The 25174-nt window shown below is 48.2% G+C and overlaps 1 protein-coding gene across 1 annotated transcript; it reads left to right on the forward strand.

Moving 5' to 3' along the window:
• The first annotated feature begins 21 nt into the window (after positions 1–21).
• TRPV5 (transient receptor potential cation channel subfamily V member 5) lies at positions 22–24576 on the forward strand. Its single transcript, NM_001082657.1, is given in 15 exon segments — positions 22–247; positions 2720–2817; positions 2954–3076; positions 3563–3700; positions 3977–4075; positions 4212–4387; positions 4713–4859; positions 6672–6884; positions 17007–17093; positions 17170–17246; positions 17518–17683; positions 17876–17942; positions 19657–19925; positions 23048–23154; positions 23828–24576. Coding segments are annotated over 15 exon segments (2193 nt in total). The 5' UTR covers positions 22–119; the 3' UTR covers positions 24126–24576.
• The last annotated feature ends 598 nt before the right edge of the window (positions 24577–25174 follow it).

A 25174-nucleotide genomic window follows, 5' to 3' on the forward strand; every position in this document is an offset into this window, starting at 1 on the left:
GCACACACATAAGGGAGTCCAGACCCCAACCGGCTCTGCCTCCTCCTCAGCTGCTACTATCTTAGACCTGTTCCTCTTAGCACATTCCCACAACCTGCCAGTGCCTGCAAGGAGCAGACATGGGGGCCTGTCCACCCAAGGCAAAGGGGCCCTGGGCCCAACTGCAGAAACTTCTGATCTCCTGGCCGGTTGGAGAACAAGACTGGGAACAGTACCGGGACCGGGTCAATATGCTACAACAGGAAAGGTAGGACCCCTGGGATACTGTGCCCTCCTCTGCACTGATCCTCACAGCTCTCAGCCATTTGGGGATATTCCCTTGATATAGCACCAGGAATCCCATGCCCATCATTTGGATATCCCCTTCCCTTCTGGCCACCCATTGCAAAACCACAGCTGGCCCCTCTTAGTGGTGGTGGGGCTGTGGCCACATTGGAGACTTTGGGTATAGATCTGAATGACATATCTGGCTCTCCTCTGTCTACCTTGTGGAAAGGGGGTGGGAGGGGACCAAAAAGGACCATACAGAAGACGCAGAAGTATATGGGTGGTGTGAGCAGGCAGGAGCAGGCTGCTGGGCAGTGGATGACTGGGAAAGGGGTAGGAATCTGGGATGTTTTTAAAGATTTATCTCATTTATTTGAAAGAAGCAGAGAGAGAGACAGACAGACAGACAGGGAGAGAAAAAGACTTCCCATCAGCTGGTTCACTCCCCAAGTGATCTCAATGAAGCCAGGAGCCCGGAACTCCATCCTGGTCTCCCCTGTGGGTGGCAGGGATTCAAGTACTTGGGCCATCTTCTGCTTCCTTCCCAGGCACATTAGCAGAGGGCTGGGTTGGAAGAGGAGCAGCCAGGACTGGAACTAGCACTCTGACAGGGGATGCTGGCCTTGTGGGCTCTACAAGGCCAGCTGCAGCTTTTGGGTTTTGAAGTGCCTTGTTTGGAAGACTTGTAGGTAGAACAAAGACTAAGGAATTAGCATCACTATGAACACAAGTTGCTTTCCCTGAAAATGCAGAGGAGAGTTTCCTGCAACACTGGGAGCTGACCAGCTGAGGAGGGCAACCCAGGTGACCCTGCAGAGTCCTGAGCTCAACCACTTTTCGTGAGCCTACTGTGTGCAGAGTGCCAGGCCCTGCAGCCCAGTAGGTTGAGCAGGCTTCTGCTTGCTCTGGGGCACTTTCTGTTCAGGCAGGGCTGGTCCACCTGAGGCAGCCCTGAGCTCCAGCCCCAGGAAAAGCGGCCTGAGCAGGGATTTGCCAAGGGGGGCCACGTGCCTCCCATCCAAGAGCTGCCTGGAGGAGGGGAGGGGAGCAGGCATCAGCCCCTGTGCTTGGTTCAGTGCCCTGCTGTCACTGTCTTGAAATTCGCAGCAATTTTGAACAAGGAATTCTGTATTTAGATTTACACCAGGCTCAGCCCTGAGAACCTCTGGCTGGTTCTGTGCTTCCTCACTCACCCCCACCTCAGGCCCTGCCATGGGACCTTTGACCTCCCCATCTCCTGTGTTAGAGGAGGCCCTGCCTTTATCGAAGGCCAGTGGAACTGGAGAAATGGAGGGACAGGGGCTTTGTCTAGTGGCCTTAGGACAAGGGAGAACTCAGAATCCCAGTGCTGGTCACTCTGGGCTGGCCATGAACCCATGGCCCATCAGAATTGGTGCTGAGATAGACAGGGCAGGGGCTGACTCCTGGGAGCACCTTCCTAATCAGACCTGAGCAGACCTTCAGATAAAGACTTCTTCTTCAAACAAAATATCTTCTTCCCCTGGCCCCTGGGGTTACTAGGAATAAGGAGTTTAGGGGAAGGAGGACGTCCAGGGGTCCACTCACCAGTCTGCTGCCTTCTCTCTTCCTCCATGGCCGTCAACCTGCAGACCCTACACCCCCTTTGGAGCCAACACAATTGTGTCTAGCAGGATTGGCTCTAGCTTTATCTCGGGTTAGTTCAAATCCAGGCAGGGGCAGAAACAAAGATTAACCGGCAGAGGTCCCACAGGGTGGATATCGCGACCAGGCTTCTCCCGTGCCGGGCTGCCGGATGCTCCCCTCCTCCTCAGTTATAAAGAGACGTTTAGGCCCTTGCATCTAAGCACCTAAAGCTAAAGTCCAAAAGGCACAGATTCCTCTACCCAGCTCCCAAACTCTCCACCCCCTGTGGGGGTGTCTATCTAAACAGCCTAAAAGAGAAGCCAGAACTTTAGTAGCTCACAAATACTGTGGATTTTGGATTTCGTAAGGTCTGCCGACCTGTCCTATCCCTGGCTGTTCTGGTCTCTCTATCTCCCCCTGGCTGAAGAGAGCAGGTTGAGGAGGCCTCGCCCCTAGGCAACCCTGACGGGAATGCCCCTTCATCCCACTGTTCTAGCTCTTCAGGTCCCAGAAATACGTGCTCAGCTTAGAGGAGATGAGCCAGGCCTAGGGACCTCCTCCCGGGATACCCCAGCCAGCATTCCAGACCCCAGGCTGTCCCCGCTGTGGACCTTCTGCACCAGGCCTACTCCCATGGAGCAGCTATCATGAACCCAATCATGGGGGAAGTCCGGAGGCCAGCCCTTGCCCAAGTCTGCCTCCAGCCCCTCGAGTCCAGTGGACAAGCCTTTCCAACATGACTCTGCACACTGTATGAGAGTTGAGTCTGTCTTGGAGATGGTCTGATCCACTCTGCTGCTGGCGTCCTGACTCAGCCTCAACCTCACCCGTGGCCATCCTCCCCCAGGATTCGAGATTCTCCATTGCTGCAGGCAGCCAAGGAAAATGATCTGCGTCTCCTTAAGATACTTCTGCTGAACCAGTCCTGTGATTTTCAACAAAGAGGTGGGATCTGAGTTTAATGGGGTGGAGGCTGGGGCAGAAGTACCAGCCCCTCCACCCCAGGACTTGGACGGTTTTCACAAAAGGGCCTTGGGAGTCTCGGAACCCCTTCTTCCATTCCCATCCTTCTCCAATCCAGGAGCTGTGGGGGAGACGGCGCTGCACGTCGCAGCCCTCTATGACAACCTGGAGGCCGCCACATTGCTGATGGAGGCCGCCCCGGAGCTGGCCAAGGAGCCCGCCCTGTGTGAGCCATTTGTAGGTGAGGAGACTGTTAATTCAGAGTGCAGACGGGAAGGGGCGATCGTCTGTCATTTCTTAAAACAGGCCTCCGAAGGGTGGGCTTGGTAGTAGTGATGGAGAGTTGAGCGGGAAGGCTGCCTCAAGCTATGGAGTCCTGGGCTTGCCTTTGAGCGTCTGTGGCTCACTTCAGTCAAAAAATGACTTCCTTTATGTCCTCCCATAGGCCCGGGAAACCAAGTCTCTATCTCTTTCTCTCATAGCAATACTACAGTGATTATTTTTACAGCAGTCATCCCCCACCTTTGCCAATAGATGAGAGGTAGGGAAATTGATCTGGACACCTAAGGGACTGAGGCCCTCAGTCCCCAGACACTCTGCAGAGCCCAAGCCCGGAGTCTGTACAGGGAGTGCCAGGGATCTCCTGTATGGGCCTTGAGGGAGTAGCGCCCCTGAGAGAACTGGGCACAGAGACAGACCCCAAGGCAAACGGTTCTCTCTGGGCCAGGTCAGACTGCACTGCACATCGCTGTCATGAACCAGAACCTGAACCTGGTGCGCGCACTGCTTGCTCGTGGGGCCAGCGTCTCTGCCAGAGCTACAGGTGCTGCCTTCCGCCGCAGTCCCCACAACCTCATCTACTACGGTGAGAGCCAGGGCTGGGCGGAGAGCATGGAGAGATGGGGAGGTGGGCAGGGGCAGAGGGCCGGTAGACTTAGGGGGGCCCTGTTCTCAGCTCCATCTGTCATGTAGTAGGAAGGGCTTAAATCCAGAGGCCAGTTCTTCCCATGGATCTCTGCACCAGCTGGACAAGGGTCTCTAACCAAGCCTGAGCTGAGAAGTAGGGTGCAGAAGGCAGTCACCTGGGGCAGACCAGCTCTCTGTCCTGCACCCTCCTGCATGTGTCCCTCTGTGTCCCCAGGAGAGCACCCTTTGTCCTTTGCTGCCTGTGTGGGCAGCGAGGAGATCGTGAGGCTGCTCATTGAGCACGGAGCCGACATCCGGGCCCAGGACTCCCTGGGTAAGAGTTGGACAGGCGGTGGCTGGGATGCTGCAAGGGTGTGGGAGTGGGGCAGGAAGAGGCTGGCCCCAGGGAGCTGGTGGGGCCACCGGGGACTCAGGCCAGTGTCCACATGAACCCTCGTGTCCTCCCCCAGGAAACACGGTGCTGCACATCCTCATCCTGCAGCCCAACAAGACCTTTGCCTGCCAGATGTACAACCTGCTGCTGTCCTACGATGAGCACAGTGACCACCTGCAGTCCCTGGAACTCGTGCCCAACCACCAGGGCCTCACTCCCTTCAAGCTGGCAGGGGTGGAGGGCAACACTGTGGTGAGGGCACCCCCAGCCCTGTGCTGGCTCCGTAAGGACCCCTGTCCCCCAAATCCCCAAAAGGGTGGAGAACTCTTACTTCCTACTGTATCAGTAACATCTTGAGGATTTGAGGCTCACCTTAGAATACCTGCCATGGTAGCCAGAGCTTATGGGTTTGTGGAAAGAAAGATCACTCTCCCCTCAAGAGAGCTTATACAAGCAGAGGTTTCCCGATTCCTCACCATTGTTTGCCCCAGGGAGAGCGACTGGCCAAGTGCAGCCATGTTGTTCCCCCTACAGCAGCTTCTTGCCCATTGGCCCTCCACCTGCCTGTGTCCCTCAGATGTTCCAGCACCTGATGCAGAAGCGGAAGCACGTCCAGTGGACCTGTGGGCCACTGACCTCCACGCTCTATGACCTCACGGAGATCGACTCCTGGGGAGAGGAGCTGTCTTTTCTAGAGCTCGTGGTCTCTTCCAAGAAGCGAGAGGTATGGCTGTCAAGGGGGAACAGGGGCCATCATGTGAGGGGACTTGGTGTCTGCACAGAGCCTGGGCTCCAGACACTCCCCAGCCTCAGCGTAGGAGGAGGGAGAACAGTCTCTTAGGTCCTGTGTTAAGACATCCAGGCAACACTGCCTTCAGAACTGCACACTCCCGCTGCTCCGCTCTGCTTCCTTTCCTCCTCCTAACATTCCGGCTAGGAATTCTGCAATGGGAGTTGCTTGCTAGCATTCACTCGTTCAGCATACGGAGTACCTGCTGAGTCTCAGGAACTAAGAATACATAAATAAGCACAATTCTTGGCAGCCAACTTCCTCCGTTTCTGACCCCTGACCACAATGACTGTCATGATGTGCAATGTATATCATAAGGGGGTGTGTACTCTCTACAGGGCAGCAGATGTAGCGTAGGATTAACTGGGCTGGGCTGGGCTAGAGAAGACATTAGAGTGGAAGTGCTAGCGCTGGGTCTTGGGGAGGCACTGGAAAGACGAGGGGCAAAGACAGCCCTCCAGAGATGTAGCCGTGCATAAATCATGCATGCAGTGCTGAGTGTTCTGAGGGAAAAGACTTGCCGAAGACTGTGACGTAAAATAGAAAGTGCTCCCAGCTTTCAGCCACTTCCAAAGTTGTGGCAAGGTGTGACGTCTAGTGTTTATCCTCCACGTGACAATTTCCTAGGACTCCACACAGAACAACATAGCACTGACGATGGGTAAGGCTGACGAATAGAAGGATGATTGAAAGAGCCCAGTTCGTGTGATCTTGCTCAGGGAATATTTCTGGCAACAGATATACTCGGAGCAGAATTTGTTAGGAATTGAAGCCCCAGTCCCTCTGTGTGGATTTCACCACACCTCCTTGGTCTTTGATTTCAGTGAATTTTGTCTTGTACCAGCTACTTTTCTTTTCTAGCCCTCTTTTTTATTCCTCACCACCTTCACCCTTAGTTACATCAGGAAACCCAAACTCCCACCTTATGGCACAAATAGAGGCTGGCTGTCCATGGCCACCTCAATTCCTGCCCTGGACTGCCAGCCGCATCTGAGAACTGCCCACTATCTCTTTCCTTCCCTCCAGCTTCAGTGAAAAAGATTCTTCTTCTTGCTAATGGTTAAGACCTTTGGCTGTGCTTTCTAATTTTTTTGACACTTCATCTCATCCCTCATCCCCTTTCATTTATACCTTTAATCTCTCACCGTCTGCTTATATCAAAGCACCATCCCCTCTGGCTTAGATTATCACCACATCCTACTACCTGCTGTGCGTCCTATGGCTTTTCTCTGCTCTAATGGTACTTCTACCGCAAATCAACTTACTTCCCTGCTTGAACTCCCCGGCTACTTCCCATGTCATTAAAACTGCCTGCCTTGACATTCTTGTTGCACAACGGTCTGGCTGTTATCTACTTCACCCACTGTAACTTCTGCCCTCCACTCCCTATGGATTCTCCCATTCCCCCAGCCATGCCTCATCTGCAAACGGGCAAGGGTTTTCCACACTCTCCTGCCCTGGAGACTGCTGCTACTTCACAGAATGTTCTTTCTCAATTCTGCCTTCACTTAACTACTACTCATCAGTTAAAGTTTAATGTTGCTATAGTGGCTTGTGTTTGCTTCTGTAGCACTGGCATAGGGCTAGCATATAGTAGAAATTGACTAGTTGTCTTGCTTCAAAGAAATGACTGACTAAATGAATGATGGTGGCATATCGCTACCCTGTCCCCACTGGGACCCAGTAGGAAGCTCAGCACTCCTCTCTCCGTTGGTCTCCCCAAGCCACCCTCTCCTTTCGCGGCAGGCTCGGCAGATCCTGGAGCAGACGCCAGTGAAGGAACTGGTGAGCTTCAAGTGGAAGAAATACGGGCGACCTTACTTCTGCGTGCTGGCTTCCCTATACATTCTGTACATGATCTGCTTCACCACCTGCTGCATCTACCGCCCCCTCAAGTTGCGTGACGACAACCGCACTGACCCTAGAGATATCACCATCCTCCAACAGAAGCTGCTGCAGGTAATTCTTCTCAGAGAGGGCAAAGGGAGCTGTAGCGCAAAGTGATGGCTCTGGAGACCGGACGAATGCTCCCAGCAGACGTTACCCCCCAGCTCCAGCGTTTGCAAGGTCCTGTTCACACCAGTAGGAATGAGGCAGGAGAAGGGGGTGGGGAGGGAGCTTACGGAGCAAGGTGCATTTTGCCAGATAGATGTGGACTTCCTCTCACACACTTTGAAACAATGCTTGGTATTTGTAACCCTCCCTTCACATTTGTGAAATTCCTTGTAATTGAAAAGGGGACAGCCCTTTCTTGAGGGATATTCAAGGGAAACCCTGTTGTTGATCTGAAGAGAAAAGCTGTGCTTCAGGTCCACCCGGAGTCCATTTCTGGTCCATTAGAGCAACACTGACAGCCCTTCTAGCCTGCAACCTCTTCAGTGGACTGTCCGTGTGGGCACATTGATGACAGTGTGTCGGCTGCCTGACCATCTGCCATATGTCTGGGTTGCACAGCGGGTTGAAGCAAATCATCTCTCAGGTCCCATTGATGTTGTGGGTCTGCCATTCTGTGGTGTCCCTCAGAGAGACCTGGGCTGGTGCGGAGGGCTGAGACAAAATGTTGGAAGTAGAAGAATTTCCTTCATGTGTAATGGAACATGTAGACTCTAATGCATGCTTCTGAACATGAACATGTAAATTCAACAAATAGAGCTTCCTTTGGGAGTGATTTTACATGAATTCCTAGAATTATTTTTATCCTATGAGCTAAAAGTAGCCAACAGGAGGTTTACAAATTGGGGCTGCTAGGAGAAGAATTTTGTAAGAGAAGTGGATGCTGGCCGGCGCCGCAGCTCACTAGGCTAATCCTCCGCCTAGCGGCGCCGGCACACCAGGTTCTAGTCCCCGTCGGGGCACCGGATTCTGTCCCGGTTGCCCCTCTTCCAGGCCAGCCCTCTGCTGTGGTCAGGGAGTGCAGTGGAGGATGGCCCAAGTGCTTGGGCCCTGCACCCCATGGGAGACCAGGAAAAGCACCTGGCTCCTGGCTCCTGCCATCGGATCAGCGCGGTGCGCCGGCCACAGCGCGCCGGCCGCGGCGGCCATTGGAGGGTGAACCAACGGCAAAGGAAGACCTTTCTCTCTGTCTCTCTCTCTCACTGTCCACTCTGCCTGTCAAAAAAAAAAAAAAGAGAGAGAGAAGTGGATGCTGGTTGGCTGGAAATGTATACTCTGCAGGATAGAACAGCCGTAAGTGTATTTGTCCCCTACTAGGAAAAAGGTTGGTCTCAGAAAGAGAACATGAACTTCCTGTATTCAAGAGGCAAAAACCCTGAGTTGTGTTAGGACCAAGTCAGTGGTAGGTACGCATGAGAAAGAACAGGACCAAGAAGCTCAATGAGCTCCTGGTTAGAAATACACTCCATCTTTCCTGTTCCTGTGATTCTGTGTGTGTGTGTGCATGTGTGTGTGTGCGTACACAGTTAGTGTTTCCAGAGCCACCAACTCTCCCTAAGTGGAGATGGCTGCCTGGGAAGATGACTGTCAGAGGGAGACATGGGTCTCTGGAGGAGGGTGTGGTCCGTGCACCTCCGTTTGGGCCTGAGGGGTGTTCCTGGTGTAGACCGGGTAAGGGGAGTAGGACGTGTAGGAGCAGCACATCTCAGGGCACTCCGCTGTCTATACGAGGCAGCGCAAACTGCACTGACGCTGGCATATGTAAGGACGGTGCTGGTTTATCCAGTTCGGGGTGATTTAATACCTCTGACACGCCTCATCATTCAGCCATACACATTTTGCTTTTCCAGAGTTTCCCAAGAGCCCTATTGATTAGAGTTCCTTTCCTCCTTGTTCAATTCCTTCTCGGTTCAGGCAGAGCAGCATGCTGTACCATACGGGTTCTGCTGAGCTTCCCGGGGAGGATAAAGTTCAGAGTCCAGCAGTCAGGCAGTCAGGTTTTAGTCCTAACTCGGAAATTAAATAGCTGTTTGACCTTAGGTAAATCCTTCCTCCTGTTAGATCTGTGGCTTTTAACTAAGACTGAACATTAGAAACCTGGGAAGCTGGTGAAAGGCAAGCTCATTTGCTATACTCTGTACCTAATAAATCAGAGTTTCTGAAGCTGAGGCCCTGGTCTTGGCACTTTTTTAAAGATTTTATTTATTTATTTGAGAGGTAGAGGTACAGATAGAGAGAGGGAGAGACAGAGAGAAAGGTCTTTCATCTATTGGTTCACTCCCCATATGGCTGCAATGGAGAGAGCTGAGCCAATCTGAAGCCGGGGTCAGGAGCTTCTTCTGGGTCTCCCACATGGGTGTGGGGGCCCAAGCACTTGGGCTATTCTCCACCGTTCCCCAGGCTGCAAACAGAGAGCTGGGTCTGAAGAGGTGCAACGGGGATATGAACCAGCACCTGCCTGGGATGCCAGTGCCGCAGACGGAGGCCCAGCCTACTATGCCACAGCACCAGCCCCCAGGGTTGAGAATTGCTGCCCTCTGTCTTTGAGATCCATCTAGCCCCAGTCTTTGAGAATTAGGTCCTCATCTTTGTGCACGATTCAGCAAGGAGGGCTCCAATCTCCCATTGTCACTTCTCCTTTGCCCCTTTCTTTCCTAGAAAGACTTCACCAATTCATTTGTTAAACAAGTAATCATTGACAGTCTCAAAAGGACTGAACAGGGTTCTTACATTCAATAATAATGGTCTGAGCAAGGCACACACAGCCTTTGCCTTTTTGGGGATCACTGATTGGCATTCATCAAATGCCCATATGAATGGCTCTTTCCTTACAACCTGTGATTCCATCATTGGCGTTATTTCTTCTTATGACAAGGAAAAGGACAGGGTGTGAAGAGAGCTTCTCCCAGGGGCCTAGTCCCTCTGGGAGGTCAGGGAAGACTTCCCGGGAAGGCAATGGAGCTGAGCGCTCAGCGGATTCGGGCTAAAAGGGAGCTGTACGCAGAGAAAACACATCTGCAAAGGCCCTGGAGCAGGAAGGCCTGCACCCAAGGTCTAAGAACTGCAAGGTGAACTAGGCACGAGGAGCTTGGCCAGGGTGGGGAGGAGGGCAGGGTGCCTCCGGTGATCTTCTACAGATCATGCAGGGCCTTTGCCAGCGATCTGGAGGACTTTACTCCTTATCCCCAGGTCAGTGAGAAGCACAGAAGGCTCCTAAACAGAGGAGGGACTTGGCCAGAGTCTACGTTTAGAAAAATGAGTCTTCTTGAAGGGGGAAAGACAGCTCAGCAAGCAAGAACTAATGGTGGGCTGCTCTAGGGAAGCGATGAGAAGGTGGAGTGAAGGGATTGGCACCGGGGGACTTACTGAAGGTAAAGTCACCACTGCCTGTGATGAGTCCGATGCGAAAAGGGAGGGAGAGCGCACAGGTTTCCATCCATTTTGTTAGTTTATTTTAGTACTTTTGAAGGAGATTCCTTTTCTTTTTATTCATTTTTAACTTGAAAGGCAGAAAGACAGAGGCAGAAAGAGAGAGAGGTCTTCTACATGCTGGTTCCCTCCCCAAAACTTATGGAACAGTCAACACTAGGCCATGCCAAAGCCAGAAGACTGGAATTCCTTCCAGGCCCCCCATGTGGGTGGCAGGGACCCAAGCATTTGAGCTCTTACATGCTGCCCCCCAGGATGCGCCTTGGCAGGAAGCTGGATCGGAGGTGGAGTAGCTGGGACTCTGAACAGGCACTCTGATACGGATGCAGGCATCCCAAGCAGTGACTTAACTACCGTGTCAAATGCCCACCTCTTCATGCATTTCAGTCATATGCATGCCAGTTAGTGAGCTCAGCTGTCTTATTGCTAGCCTTCATCAGCCTGGACAACCTGAAGCATCACCGCTATTAGAAAGCCCAAGTGATCTCCAGTCCTACACAACTTTATACGGGGTCTTCCCCAACTCCCTATGGAAAAAAGCAGCAAACTACAGCAACGGAAGTCATGAGGAAAAGCAGGGGACTGTGTAGGTGAAAATGGTAGCTACTGAGTGCCTCCTTTGTGCACCTCCCAGGCAGTTAGCAGCACCTAGGCATGTTGTTAAAATGTACATGCTAACCATAAGCTGCACTTCCAACCAGCTTCCAAGTGACTGATGCAACTCTGTGGCTCACCTTCTAGATGACAAAGCATTATATGATAGATGTTCTAATGAGTAAATCGAATTGTCACTGTTTCCAAAGTGGCGAATCTGAGACTGGCACTGTGGTGTAGTAGGCTAAGCCTCCACCTGTGGCGCCAGCATCCCATATGGGTGCTGGTTTGTGTCTCCACTGTTCCTCTTCTGAGCCAATTCTCTGCTAAGGCCTGGGAAACAGTAGAAGATGATCCAAATCCTTGGTCCCCTGCACCTGCATGGGAGACCCAGAAGAAGCTCCTGGCTTCTGATCAGAGCCCTGTTCCAGCCTTTGCGGCCATCTGGGGAGAAAACCAGCAGATGGAAGACCTTTCTCTGTCTCTCCCTTTCTCTGTCTGTAACTCTACCTCTCAAGTAAGAAATCTATTTTTTTAAAGTGGTGACTCTGAGGTCATGAGATATTAAACACTTTGGAAAAGGCACTCCTAGCAGGGGCAGAACCAACACTGGTGGGCTAGGGCCAAAACTGGGAACCAGAAACACAATCCGGATCTCCCAGTTGGGTGGCAAGGTCCTGACTATTTTAGCCATGCTTCCCACTGCACTGGCAGGGAGGTGGAGTCAAGAATCACAGTTGGGTTGTGAATGCAGATACTCTGATGTGGGAGGTAGGGTCTTAACCAGCTTTTTAACCACTAGGCTAAATGCCTGGCTCAGATCTCTTCCCTTTAAATACCAAGGTAGGCCATTTCTCCCTCCAGGGTGATGTGTTAGATTTCAGCATTCTTTCTGAGGGGATCCATTGCATGAGAAATTCACATCTCTGGTGTTGAGCTAGCTAGAATCCATTATGCTCACCTTTATCAGATCACCTTTAATTTCTCCCTGTAAAGAGGAGGAGCACTGTAATGCTGAGTACAGGATCGTATATAAGTGATTCAGCCCTAGCTTCTGAACTATTATCTAATCTCTAGTTTTGATAATTGACCCTATTTTTTCCAATGGTTGGCTTATGCAACACAGGGTAAGGTTTACTTTAAGGACACCTCTGATGAGAGTAGAAATTTCCCGAGTTCATTTTCCTGAGAAAATGCAGCAACAAGGACATGGAAGTGGCCTTACAGGGGAGCCAGGAGCTCCCCCTCTAATTATGGTCCAGACATTTTCATCTTGGGATACCTATAAGATACACCTACAGAGCTTTTTCAGGAAAACAAAACAAATGATGCAAACTAACCCAGGGTTGGTCTGGGCACGTGTTGTGATCAAAATTCCCCAGTTGCTTCTGATGGGCACCCTGCGTGGGTACCCCTGTCCAGTTAGAGAAGCAGCGTAACTCTCCAGTAAGCCACAGCAGGTGTTTTCTGGCGCTTCAGTTCTTTGTAAGTCAGAGATCTTGGGGAGAAAAAGGAGGGACGGTGTAGCTGGGGGCCAGAGCTGGCCCTAAGACCCTCCCACTTCATGCCAGGGGTTGCTCATGCCCCCAGACTTCCCTGCACGGAGCAGTGCCTCGGGCCCTGCTGTCCCTGCCCTCTTGGGCCACTTTCTTCAAGGTAACGAGCTCAGCCATCTGGTAAGTAAGAGCAATTTCATTGGCCCCATTTTCCATGAAGTGTGAATGACTACTCTTTGCAGGGGATTTTGTTGTTGACAACGCCAGAATTTCCAGGCAATGTGTGATGTAAAAAATTCCAGTCATTGCTGGAAGATATTTATTTTCTAAAGGGGTTAGGGTGGAGTATTTTCTCAGAGCATTGTTAGCCAAGCAATTTAGGTGAGCTTGAGCTAGGAATCTGGAAATACCAGAAAATCCCAATTATTTGTCATCTTTTTCACCTTTTGCCTCCAAAGAGGTTTTCCCATTTCCACTCCTTGATTTTCTCTTTATCTCCTTTGAGCAGCCATGCAGTAATACTCAGCTTGCACCTGCTTTCCCCTGGCCCTCCTTCCTCCTTTTCTTTCTTATTGGTTGAGTTTCTACCACAGTGTCATACTTTGTGGATCAAAAGTTGCAATGAAATGTCTGGGACTATGGGTGAGACAGGGAGTACCCAGGCACTTCAGTGTGCTAGGGGTGGCTGTAAGCATAGAGCTGCACCAGGAGAGATTCCTTCCCTAGGCACCCAAGGGCAGGAAAGGAGACCCAGGAGGAGTGCTGGCCTGACCTGAGCCTGGAGGCACCAAGCAACAGAGAGGAGGAAGACAGGATATAAAGCATGCTCGCAGGACAGGGTGTTTAGCCTGGTGCTTAAAGTGCCTGCATTTCAGTTTCAGTGTCTGGATTGGGTTCTCAGCTCCAGCTCCTCACTCCAGCTTTCCACCCGTGTGGACCCTGGGAGACAACAGTGATGGCTCAAGTATTTGGGTTCCTGCCACCTACAGGGGAGCACCTGGATTGAATCCCTCCTGCCCCTAGCCTTGCCCGTTGTGGGTATTTGGAGAGTGAGTCACCATAGGGGAACTTTCTCTGCCTGCTTGCCTCCACCCTCCTGGGTTCACCTTTTTCTCCCTGCTTCTCAAAGAAATGTAATTAAGGAAAAGGTGCGGACTTCAGGGAGGCCTGAATTAGGAATCCAGAACCCCACCCGCTGTGCGGCTGGAGCTCATACAGAACTTGAAGACGTAAGGACAGGGCCAGAGCAGCAAGGGTTTGTACCTCAGACTTGGTAATCTACGTAGTATTTTTTTTATTCTTGTCTCACAATGCGTTTTTCTAATATAAGGAACACACACACATATGATTTCAGAATCAAATGATGGAGATGATGAAGAGCAGCCGCATCCTGGGCTGCTCCTCCTCCCTGCCCAAGCCTCATTCCCTGGGAAAACCAGTTTCTACCTCTTTTAGCTCCTCATCCCTGTTGTCACCTCCACGTTGCTTGTATAGTGTTTCTCTCTCTGCTTGTTAATCAAGCGTAGGGACTGTCTAGCAAATTTCTGTGCGATGATTTAGAACACTTCCGTTGTCACCTGCGTCCTGAAGGCACTGAACAGCTAGGAATGCTGGTAAACAGAAAACCATGTGATGGTAATGGCATGTGAGAAAACCCAGCTCAGAAGCCTGGTGGGGGGCGGGGTGCACTGAAGAAGGGGGAGATAACTGCAGGGTAAACAGGATGATAGGTGCCAGGGGTCTCCCCTAAGGCAATAGTGCTGTAAAGGCTGCATTGCCGAGAGAACGGGGAGACTAGGGAAAATGAACTTGAGAAAATGGCCTCTGACAGTTTAACAAGCATACCCTTGATCTTGATCCCAAAACCTTTTCATAAAAACCGCAAATCTAGAGAACCGCTGATCAGCCTCTCTATATAGACAGAAAATCCCCTAAGAATAAAATTCTAAAAATTAAAAGGAAAATTCATTCAGGTTTAATTCCAGAGGCTCAAGGGAAGTTGATTAAAAGAGAATCCCCAGAGCTGGCATTGTGGCATAGCGGGTTCAGCTGCCGCCTGCGACACTGACATCCCATATGGGCACCAGGTTGTTTCCTGGCTGCTCCACTTCTGATACAGCTCCCTGCTGATGGCCTTGGAAAACAGCACAAGAAGGTGCAAGTGCTTGGGCCCCTGCCACCTACCTGAGAGACCCGGTTAAGGCTCCTGGGTCCTGGGTCCAACCTAGTCCATCCCATGCCTATTATAGAGACTGGACAGTGTACCAGCAGGTGGAAGATTCTCTCTCTCTCTCACTCCTGCTTTCAAATACATAAATAATTATTTTTTTTAAAAAAAGAGAGAATCACTTTGGTAGGCATCAGAAAGTCAACCATGAACGTTCAATGACCCTTTCCATTTTAAAAACACTAAACTCTTTTTTAATCTTGCAAGGGTATCTATTCTAACCCAAGAGGTAGCATTCTGTATCAATGAGAAACACAACAGTTCCCCTTAAAATAAGAAGAAAAGCAGTGTTTTAAAAGCCCAACACTCTCATTACTTTCACTGCAACTTTCATGTGCTTACTTTTTTGTTTGTTTTCTAGAGAGAGTAATTGAGAAAAAAACAGCAACAAAACCCTACAAAATACCTCTGCTGCTCTTGGTGGGCAGCAAGTAAGGGAGCTGTTGGGTCCTCTGCAGCCTGGAGTAAGGGAGGGGACTCCTGGGGACAGAGTGCTAGAGGCGACCACTCCAGGGCAGTCACAGACCAGGCGGGTCTCAGGCAAAAGCTTGGGTTTTCTGCACCATGTGATCACTCGCTGGTGAACTTGTGCAGAGGAGTGCCTGCATGTGAAGGAATCCATTGAAAACGCAGAGGAGCTGGAGAGGGGAAGCCAGCAGGGGATTCTGGTGACCAGAACTGTTCTGAATGGTTTCCGTTAGTCATGGTTTCACATTTTTGGCTAGAGGCAACAACTGGTGACACTCCCTTGCTGGCCTCTAGGGGCACTCTGATCTTCACAGCCCTCCCAGGCAACTTGTGCAAAGTGCCTGTTCTTCCTGAGAAAGGTTGGTAGCATTTTTTCAGACATACACAACCAAAATAAAAAGTTTTAATATTTACAAAAATTTTATGCAGATATATGTAGCATGAATGTAGTTACCTTATTTCCATATTTAAGGTTATTTTGTTTCAAAAGTTAACATATTTCTCATTTATTGTTTTACTTACTACCTGTATTGGTTGATTTTTCATTATTTCACAAAATACCTAAGACTTGGTGACTTTGTAAAGAGAGGAGGTTTTATTATGGTCCATAGCTTTAGACTCAGGTTGAAGACTTGCATCTGATAATGGACTTCCTGCTGGCAGAGTCCAGAGGTGGTGCAGGATATCACATGGTGAGAGATAGTTGGTACACATGTGTGTCTCATCTGATCTCTTCCACTCTTCCAGTGTTCAGCCTTGGGGGCCTCACCCCAATGATTCTACCCAATCCCAATCACTTTTCAAGGGCCCCACCTCTAAACACCAGAGTTGGATTAAGTTTTCACCCTCTGAATACCTCACAATGGAGATTAAATTTCAACAGATGAACACCTGGGGACACTCAAAGCATATCTGAACCTTAGCACTGCCTGACTCTCAAAAGGAGTTGGCATGTTTTGCAATAACAGTCAGATGCTATAGAAACATTAAATAAACAGCCAGTCCATGAACCAAAAAGAGGGAATTCATGGATAGTTTTTAGAACTAAGGACAAAAAAGAACTCTAAAAGCAGCCTAAAAATGAATGAATGTGTTGAATTTACTTGTACAATTTCATAGTGGGAATTGTGTATACAAGAACAGTTTTCCAGAAAGAGAGTCCACAGATCAGCAATTAAAAAAAAGTTGAGGATTGTTGACGTTGAATTCTCTTACTACCCCTGTGTAATAACTTTCACTGAAGTAGGTTGGCCTTCGTCTTACCTTGGTCTAGCGCTATTCTTTCTATGTCTGCTACTCAAGACAGAGGAGCAGGGGCCCTTCTTCAGAAGTAAAATCCATATAGTGTCTCTTGCCCCATTTTTGCCCTATTCTATATTGCCAAATCATACTAAAACCACAATTATTGTGTTTATGGTGCTTTATAATTTATGAAGTCCATCCAAATACATCATCTAAAGTGACCTCTATGGTAACCCTGGGAGCTAAGCATTAATGTCTCTATTTTATAGATGAGAAAACCTCAGGTTCTACGGTCTTCAACAACATGTTCAAGGTCTCACGAGAGCTAACTGGTCATGGCTGGGCCCATCCTGGAACCTCAATATTTTTTTATACACTGACAGTGTGTTCTACCCATTGGGAGCCACAGTGAGTTTGGAAAAGCTGAGCTTTGTGGATAGGTGAAACCATCCCAAGGCACTAAACTCTCTTCCCATTGGTTTAGCCTTCTTTACCCAATGCTCTGAAATGTGTCCTCAACAGCTCAGTACATACATCATAAAACGCTCTCACACATATATGACATTGCTGGATGGCAGCTCAAGCCATTAGCATATGAACATACATGAAATTTTTCATGATTAGATTCATGCCCTGGTCAGAGTTAGCCATATGGAAAGTAGACTGGGGATCATGGTGATGGTGGCAGTAAGGGGATCCCATCAAAAATTCTCATCCTGGAATCCCCCATAGGAGGCCTACGTGACTCACCAGGATAACATCCGACTGGTGGGAGAGCTGGTGACCGTGACAGGGGCTGTGATCATTCTGCTCCTAGAGGTGAGTGCAGGTGGGACCTTGGCCGAGGGCATCCACCTGAGGCCACAGGCTGAGGTCTACACTGGCCTCTTCCTAGATCCCAGACATTTTCAGAGTTGGTGCCTCTCGCTATTTTGGACAGACCATCCTCGGGGGACCCTTCCATGTCATCATGTGAGTGTCTCCTCCTTCTAGCCCTCTGCCTCTACTCAGAATTGCTCCAGGTCTCCAGTTCATCCTATGGGATTTAGGCCCCAGGTGACCCTCACACAGGGAATTTCTCTCCAATGGGCTCATGTGAATGACTATATGTGTGTTTTAGGTGTTAAGATCAAGCTTGTGTGGGATATATGTGGGATACCACCAAGTCACCACCATGCTGTAGGGGACCTGGAATATTCCTATTCCACTTCTCACTGCCTGCTCTCCCCTCTCCCGCCCCCAGTATCACCTACGCTTCCCTGGTGCTCCTGACCATGGTCATGCGGCTCACCAACATGAATGGGGAGGTGGTCCCCTTATCCTTTGCCCTGGTGCTGGGCTGGTGCAGTGTCATGTACTTTGCTCGAGGATTCCAGATGCTAGGCCCATTCACCATCATGATCCAGAAGGTCAGTGTTTCCCCAACTTTCCTCTGGTTCAGCTACAGGACTTTCCTGGAGGGAGGGGTGGGTAGGTACAGACAGGAGTAGCTGCTCAGAATAAAGCTGGTAGAAGTATGGGACCCCTGATCTGTTAATGACAGCTGACCAGAGACAGTAGAGGGTCACCCCACCTTTGTTCCTTTCCTCTATTTTCGGTAGATGATTTTTGGAGACCTAATGCGTTTCTGCTGGCTAATGGCTGTGGTTATCCTGGGATTTGCCTCAGGTAAAAGCGCTACTTCTATCATCATTAGATCGTTGAGTTCAGTTCTCCAGAAAGTTCACTCTCACTCCTGCTCAAAGTTCTCATTTTCACTCCATTTTGTTATCTGTGTGCTTATTTTCCTGTTGGGAAGTAAGTCTAAGTAAGGCACCCACTAATATCCGTAGGGTCAAGGCCACATGGATTGACCTAGAAGGTAGACTCATGGATTCTCGGCCAATAACATTCATGTTGACTAATAGATCTGCAAGACCTCTAAAGTAGAGACAGAGAAAAGTCTTTGGAGAGAGAGGGACATTAAACAGAAAAGACTGGCCAGTTGTAGATCTGAAAACTATGTGGGCAAACAGACAACGTGAAGAATATCTCTCCTGTGTTTACTGTTGAAAAGAAAAAACATAAAGCATTCAGTAAGATAGAAGTGTCCCTTTTTTATGTATGGCCATTTAAGGTTGAGAGATCAGGAAATCATTTTATCACAAGGGACAGAGAAAGAATACTTTTGGAGAGAGATTTGGAGAACTGAGACAAGCAGGAACTCAGTCAAGGCCCAGTGGGAGAGTACCAGGCAGTGAAAGAAAGGAACAGCACAGGGAGAGAAAACAGGTAGAGAAAGAGCCAAAGGATAGAATGGTAATTAGTAGAAGCAATTTTAATGGAGGGAGTGAAGAGGAAGCCCAGATCTGAAGAGTAAAAGGTAGCGACTTAACTTCAGCCTTCAGTGTCTGCAAAGATCATCCACCAGACAAGAGCTACTAGAAGGGCTTCGAAGACCACCCCAAACCAATTTCAAAGGACTGTGACAGGGTACAGAGGACTCTGTTACTATCCTCAGGAATTGCCCTGTTTAATGGAGGATTTCCTCAAAACAGTTGATGAGAAAAATACAGCAACGTGTAAAGTATGACAAGATTAGCTCTGACAGTCTGCCTGTTTGGTGAATTCCACTCTCCTGAGCCTTTAGGTGCTCCTTCTCTTCACACCCTGTTCTATTTGCCTCCATGCATAGACTACAAATACACGAAGTACAGTAATGATAACAGAGTAGCTTCTACAGACATTCCATACCCAGAATCCCCCAAACTATCGCTTACTGGTCATCGTGTTTGCTTCTTTCTTCAAGAAAGAAGCATGATTTGCCATAGACCCTATTTCTGCTTTTGGAACCACCTTATGCTTTTGTTCTTGTACGTGGAGAAGCCCTTTAAAGAGTAGTATACAATACCCACTCCCGTTCTGTAGGCTGCACACTGCACAAGGATGCCTTTCTGTGGTGATCCAGGCTCACCCAGGGAATCTCAGAGTAGATGGTTATCCAGAGGCCATCAAGATAAAAAGGTGTTCTCCTTTTAGGCTTTCCACGTATTCTTTTAAAAATTGTTGGAGATTCCATGCATTCTTGTAACAACTTGACTGTTAAATATTTGGTTTTCTGAAATGTAAAAACCAGTTAGGTTACTTATTGCACACATACACACACAGAGGCATACTTTTTTTTGACAAGTCGCTAAGTATGATCATTATCCAGAGTGATGAACTTCCTCATAGGGTATCTTAGGGTTGGAGAGTTTCACAGTTGACCACATTTATGGATATATAATTGTGTGTACATGTGGAGTGTGGAGACGAATGTATCAGAGGTGGAGTGAGTGCTAACCACTTACTGTGCTAATTCCATTTCCCCATCTCCATGTCCTCCCCCTGGGGTGGGGAGCAGCGTTCCATATCACTTTCCAGACAGAGGACCCTAACAACCTGGGGGAATTCTCTGACTACCCCACGGCACTGTTCAGCACCTTTGAGCTGTTCCTCACCATCATCGACGGCCCCGCCAACTACAGTGTGGACCTGCCCTTCATGTACTGCATCACCTACGCCGCCTTCGCCATCATCGCCACACTGCTCATGCTCAACCTGTTCATTGCCATGATGGGCGACACTCACTGGCGGGTGGCCCAGGAGCGGGATGAGCTCTGGAGGGCCCAGGTGAGTTTACTAGTGTTAGACTTGCTGAAGGGCAGGGGATGCAGAGAAAACTCAATCTTTAAGTTTTGGTGGACCACTCTTAGGGGAGTCATAGAAGATCCCAGTGGGGATATCACCACAGAGTTTCATGTGAGTCTGAGTTACCTGTGGGTGGATGGAGGATGGAAGCAGAGAAAATAGGGCTGCCAATCACATGTGAAAAGTTGATCCAGGAGTCATCCTCAAGTGCCCTGGGAACTGTTCTATTCTTCTATATTCTGGTTTTGCATTTGGACTTATCTTCTGTTTGCCTCTGCAAATCATTTTTTCTCTTTTATATCATCATAGGCTAATAAAATATTAGAGTTGGAAATCACCCTTAGTGATCCTGTGGTGAACACCCTACTTAATTAACATAACAATCACCTGTTGGTCAGAGGGCCCTTCCGTATCTTCTTTAATGCCTGATAATATAACAGTGTACACTGGGGTAGGTGACTGGAGGAGGGCAGTTTTTCCCTATTTCGAAAGTTTCTGTTATAGAAACCATTGGTGTTGCATTGAACTGAAACGCAGTCTTCCTATGATTCTGTTCTCTGACCCAAGTTTTCTCCTCTCATGTAACACAGAACACATCCTTCCATATGAGTTGCATTCAAATGTTTGAACGCATCCCTCATTTATCCCCTCAAACTTTTCATTCATTTAGCGATAATCATTAGGGACTCTCTGTGTTGGGCAATGTCCGGACGCTATGGATACAGCACAAACACAACAGATACAATCTGTCCCCTCATGGAGCTGAGAGCTTAGTAGTAAAGACAGACTTTAAACAAATGACTCCACAGAAATCTGTGAGATTGCAGTCGTTCAAGTGCCACAGAGAAGGTCTGGGCGCTAAGAAGAGGAATCTGAGAAGTTAGCAACTGCTTTCAGGGAACGTGACATGTAAGATGAGACCCTAAGAGGCGGGTGTTTGACGCAGTGGTTAAGATGCTTCTTGGGACACCTGCATTTCATATCACAGTGCCTGAGTTCACGTCCCAACTCTACTTCTGATTCCAAATTTTGACTAATGCACACCCTGTGAGGCAACAAATAATAGCTCAGGTACCAGGGTTCCTGGTGCTCACAGGGGAGAACTGGATGGAGTTTCAGTCTCCTACTTCAGCATAGCACAGCCCTAGCTGTTGAAGGCATTTAGGGAGTGAAGCAGAAGATGGAATATTTTTTGTCTCTCTTTCTCTCTCTCATTGTCTCTCTGTCTTTCAAATAAATAAAAATAACCAAATAATCAAATAATTTTTAAGAAGTTGAAACCCTAAATATACATAAGAATTAGCCAGTTGAGAGGATTGATGAGAAAGGGTAGAGGAGGTCAGGGTTTGTATCAAATAGGTTGCAAAGACAGAAAACCAAATTCAAACATTTCTCTAAAAAGAGAGAAGAGAATGTGTTAGTACCTGTAAGTGGAAAATTTAGAGAATTAAACTAGCTTTAGGGATATCTGGCTAGATCCCCAAGTCAGTTTCTCTCTTCTGCTCCCCTTTCTCTGGACTATTTTCTAAGGCATGCCCTTTTATTATGTGATTGACATAGCTGAGAGGATTTCTAAATGCCCGAAAGGATGAGCAGGTGCACTACCTCACGTAATTCCATGGGTTCCATTCGTGCTGTATCCTGTGACTCTCCTGATATTGGACAGTGCTGTGGGGTTTAAGAGAGTGTCTTTCTCCCTGAAAATTCAGTCCGAATTCCATCTCCTTACAGCAAGTTGGGGGTTTAGGCCATCTTTAAATTTAAGGTAAGGTCAAGGACTAGATGGTGATGGGGGTTGGTGGTGGTGATGAAGTGGGGGCTTGGCAGAGGATAGACTTAACCAATGAGAACTGTGCACAGCCAGCATGCTCTAACCAATGTACTGAGAGTGGTGAAGGAGTGATTTTTAAAATAAATGATATGTGTTGTTACCAGAAAAGAAAGCAGGCTGAGTGATATAGCACAAGAACAGTAAAATGTGTTTACAATGGAAATAGAGTGCTTTCCAGGAACAGAAGATAGAATATTGGAAGTCCTGATGTAGAAGGGAATTTTGTACAACCAAGAAAGCAAGGGAAGTATGGAGTAAAGAAACAGGAAGTAGAGAACATGATGAAGAGAACTGGCCATTTTAAGGACTGCTGTCTCGTCCAATGAACCAGTAGGACTTCCTGCTGGTCCCAACCCATCCTGAATATACCTTCTGTTCATGTACTAATAGATCATGGCTTTCAAAACTACAATGGCTCCTGATATGATTGGAGCCATATAGTACTAGTAGGGGTTATGCCATTCCTTACTTTGTATGTAATACTATTATTAATAGCACTTAAATTTGGGTCAGATCTTTTAGAAAATATATACCTGGCTCTTATTAAGCTTAAGGTCCACTAGAATCCTGGCATCTTTGTGACATGACTTCCTTAGTCTCTCTCTTTAGATGTAAACATAGGGCCTCATGGTTGGTTTTCTTAAATTTCAAGTTGTTGGGCTTAAACCAGCATTCTAGTTGGTGAGATAATTTTATATAGGTTTTGTCATTCCACATATTACATATCCCTTCCAGTTTTGTGTCACAAGCATATTTTATAAGCTTGTCTTCTGTGTTTCATTGAGGAAGTTAATGAGCAATGGACAAAACACAGGACATGTTACTAGAATTTCCCCCGCCAAGTACACAATCATTAATCAACCTTTCCTTCTTAAGATGTGGATATTTAATTTGCTGCAAACTCTCCGAACTGGAGAAGCATCCTCCAGTACATAGAGGTTCTTAAACATTTTATTTCAATCAAGGTCATTGGTCCATGGCTTTCATATGAAAAAGGATATTAGACTAGCTTGGAATGACTCATTTTCCACAAATCAGAATGGCAATGTAGGGGTAACTATTCTATTCTAAATACTCATAAAATGCCCTTTCTCCTTTCCTAGTGGACATGGTGCCTGGCCAGGCCAGTGTCACATAAAGAGTGCCCTGACCACGGGTCTCTGGTGTGTTCATCTCACCAGGGACCAGATTGCAGTTCTCTCTGTTGGTGGCTCCAGCACCTCTGTGAACTTCACGGCTTTTTCTGAGTTCTTCCTCTCTCACCTCCTTCTAGGTTGTGGCCACCACCGTGATGCTGGAGCGGAAGATGCCTCGCTTCCTGTGGCCTCGCTCTGGGATCTGTGGGTATGAGTATGGACTAGGAGACCGCTGGTTCCTGCGGTGAGTGACAGCAGAGTGTGTGTCGACTGCAGATGGGTGAGAGTCATGGGAGCCAGGGCAGTGGAGACACATCCTGAGAGTGCTTCTGCCTTTGGGGGGAGGGGCGGAGCTGAGGTGGAGACGTAGGAGGAATGCTGGCAGCAGGTGCAGGCTCTGTGTACTTGAGGGTAGCTATGCAGGGGAGATCAGGTCTATGTGACTGTGCTCAGGTGTGAGCATGGGTCTCTCAACTTGTGTTACTCCTGTCCCAGACAACCCCCATTTCCAGTATCTTCTATGTCAACTCTGCCTCTTCCATGCTCCACTCTCGTCTAACCTGGCTCTTCTCTCTCCTCACGTCTTTCCTGAGTTGCATCTCCTCACTCTTGTGACACAGTTATCTCTTCATTGCCTCTCTTTTTTCCTTCACTTCCCATCCATTAGTAACACACATACACACTCACACTCACATACACTCAACGCATGTCCTAGTACCCTCCAAATCCTGCTTGCTTGACCTCTTTAGCTTCCACTCCAGTCCCCTTCTCCTTACTTGATCCTAGAGGCTCTTGTTCCTTCAACGCTGGTCCCTCCTTCCTTTCCCTCGAATCCTCTATTTTCTGTGTTCACCTCTGCATCTCCTTGTGTCCACTCTCACCTCCTTGGCTGAGTCCTTTCTTTTTCCCCTCAATAGGGTTGAGAACCATCATGACCAGAATCCTCTGCGAGTGCTTCGCTATGTGGAAGCATTCAAGTGCTCAGACAAGGAGGATGGACAAGAACAACTTTCTGAGAAACGGCCCTCTACGGTTGAGAGCGGGATGCTATCCAGAGCCTCTGTGGCATTCCAAACCCCCTCCCTATCTCGAACCACATCCCAAAGCAGCAACAGTCACCGGGGCTGGGAGATCCTTCGTCGAAACACCTTGGGACACTTGAATCTTGGACTGGACCTTGGTGAAGGAGATGGAGAGGAAGTCTACCATTTCTGATCAGGATCCCTGTTACTCTTGACCTGACTCATCTCACCCTTCACATCAGCATGTCTGGAGATAGGCATGTTCACCTATTGTCCACACATCTGCACTGTTGGGAGTTCCACAGTTTGTGAAAAAGGGGTATCTTTTTGAACATAGTTGGACTTGGTAACTAAAGACATGAGGTAGGGATGCTAGATTAATGTCTGGACCATCTTTTTTTCTGTCTTATGTGGGCACTGGGAAGTAGAAAGCCCTGCCTGGTTCCACAGGGCTTACTGTGAGAAGAGCCAAGCATGATATAGAGGTTGTGGACTTTCCCGTCTTCCTGGCATCTTGTAGGATTTTTCTCCATACTAGCAATCAAACCTCAACTACAAAACCTCCAGAAGAAAGATTCTATATTCTTACTTTATTCACATTTTCTTTTATTGTAGGAAAATACAGATAAAATATACTGTTTAAATCATTTGTAGATGTACCATCTGGTGGCGTTAAGAACATTCATATTGTATAATCATCACCATTGTTCATTTACAGAATTTGGTCATGATCCAAGACTGAAACTCCTCTTATAGCCATTAAACAATAGCTCCCCACTGACCCCTGTCTCCAGCCCCTGATAACCGATATCCTAATTCCTTTCTATGAATTTCACTGCACTAGGTAACTCATATAAGTGAGGCCATGATAGTCCTGTTGAGTCTGGCTTATGGCACTTAGCATAGTGTTGAAGGAGTCATCCATGTTGTAGTACTTATTCAGATTTCAGTCTTTCTTAAGGCTGAATATTTTATTATACAAGGGTACTTCAAAAAGTTCAGGGGAATTGGAATTAAAGGATAAGCTTATTTAATGTAAAAAATCTCAAAATCCATGCATAGCTTTTTCTTTGACCTTTTTGAAGATGACTCCTTTATGAAAAGTTCATGAAAAATGTGTATTATTCTACATTCCCTCCTATTGAGTCTGACGTCATATCTCACTGTAGTTTTGATTGTCTTTTCCTAAAGTCTAAGGATATTGAGTATCTTTTCATATGCTGATTTAATAGACATGTGTGT

Source organism: Oryctolagus cuniculus, chromosome 3 (assembly GCF_051225735.1).
Source record: "Oryctolagus cuniculus isolate XC-2025 breed Fujian yellow rabbit chromosome 3, ASM5122573v1, whole genome shotgun sequence".
NCBI lineage: Eukaryota > Metazoa > Chordata > Mammalia > Lagomorpha > Leporidae > Oryctolagus > Oryctolagus cuniculus.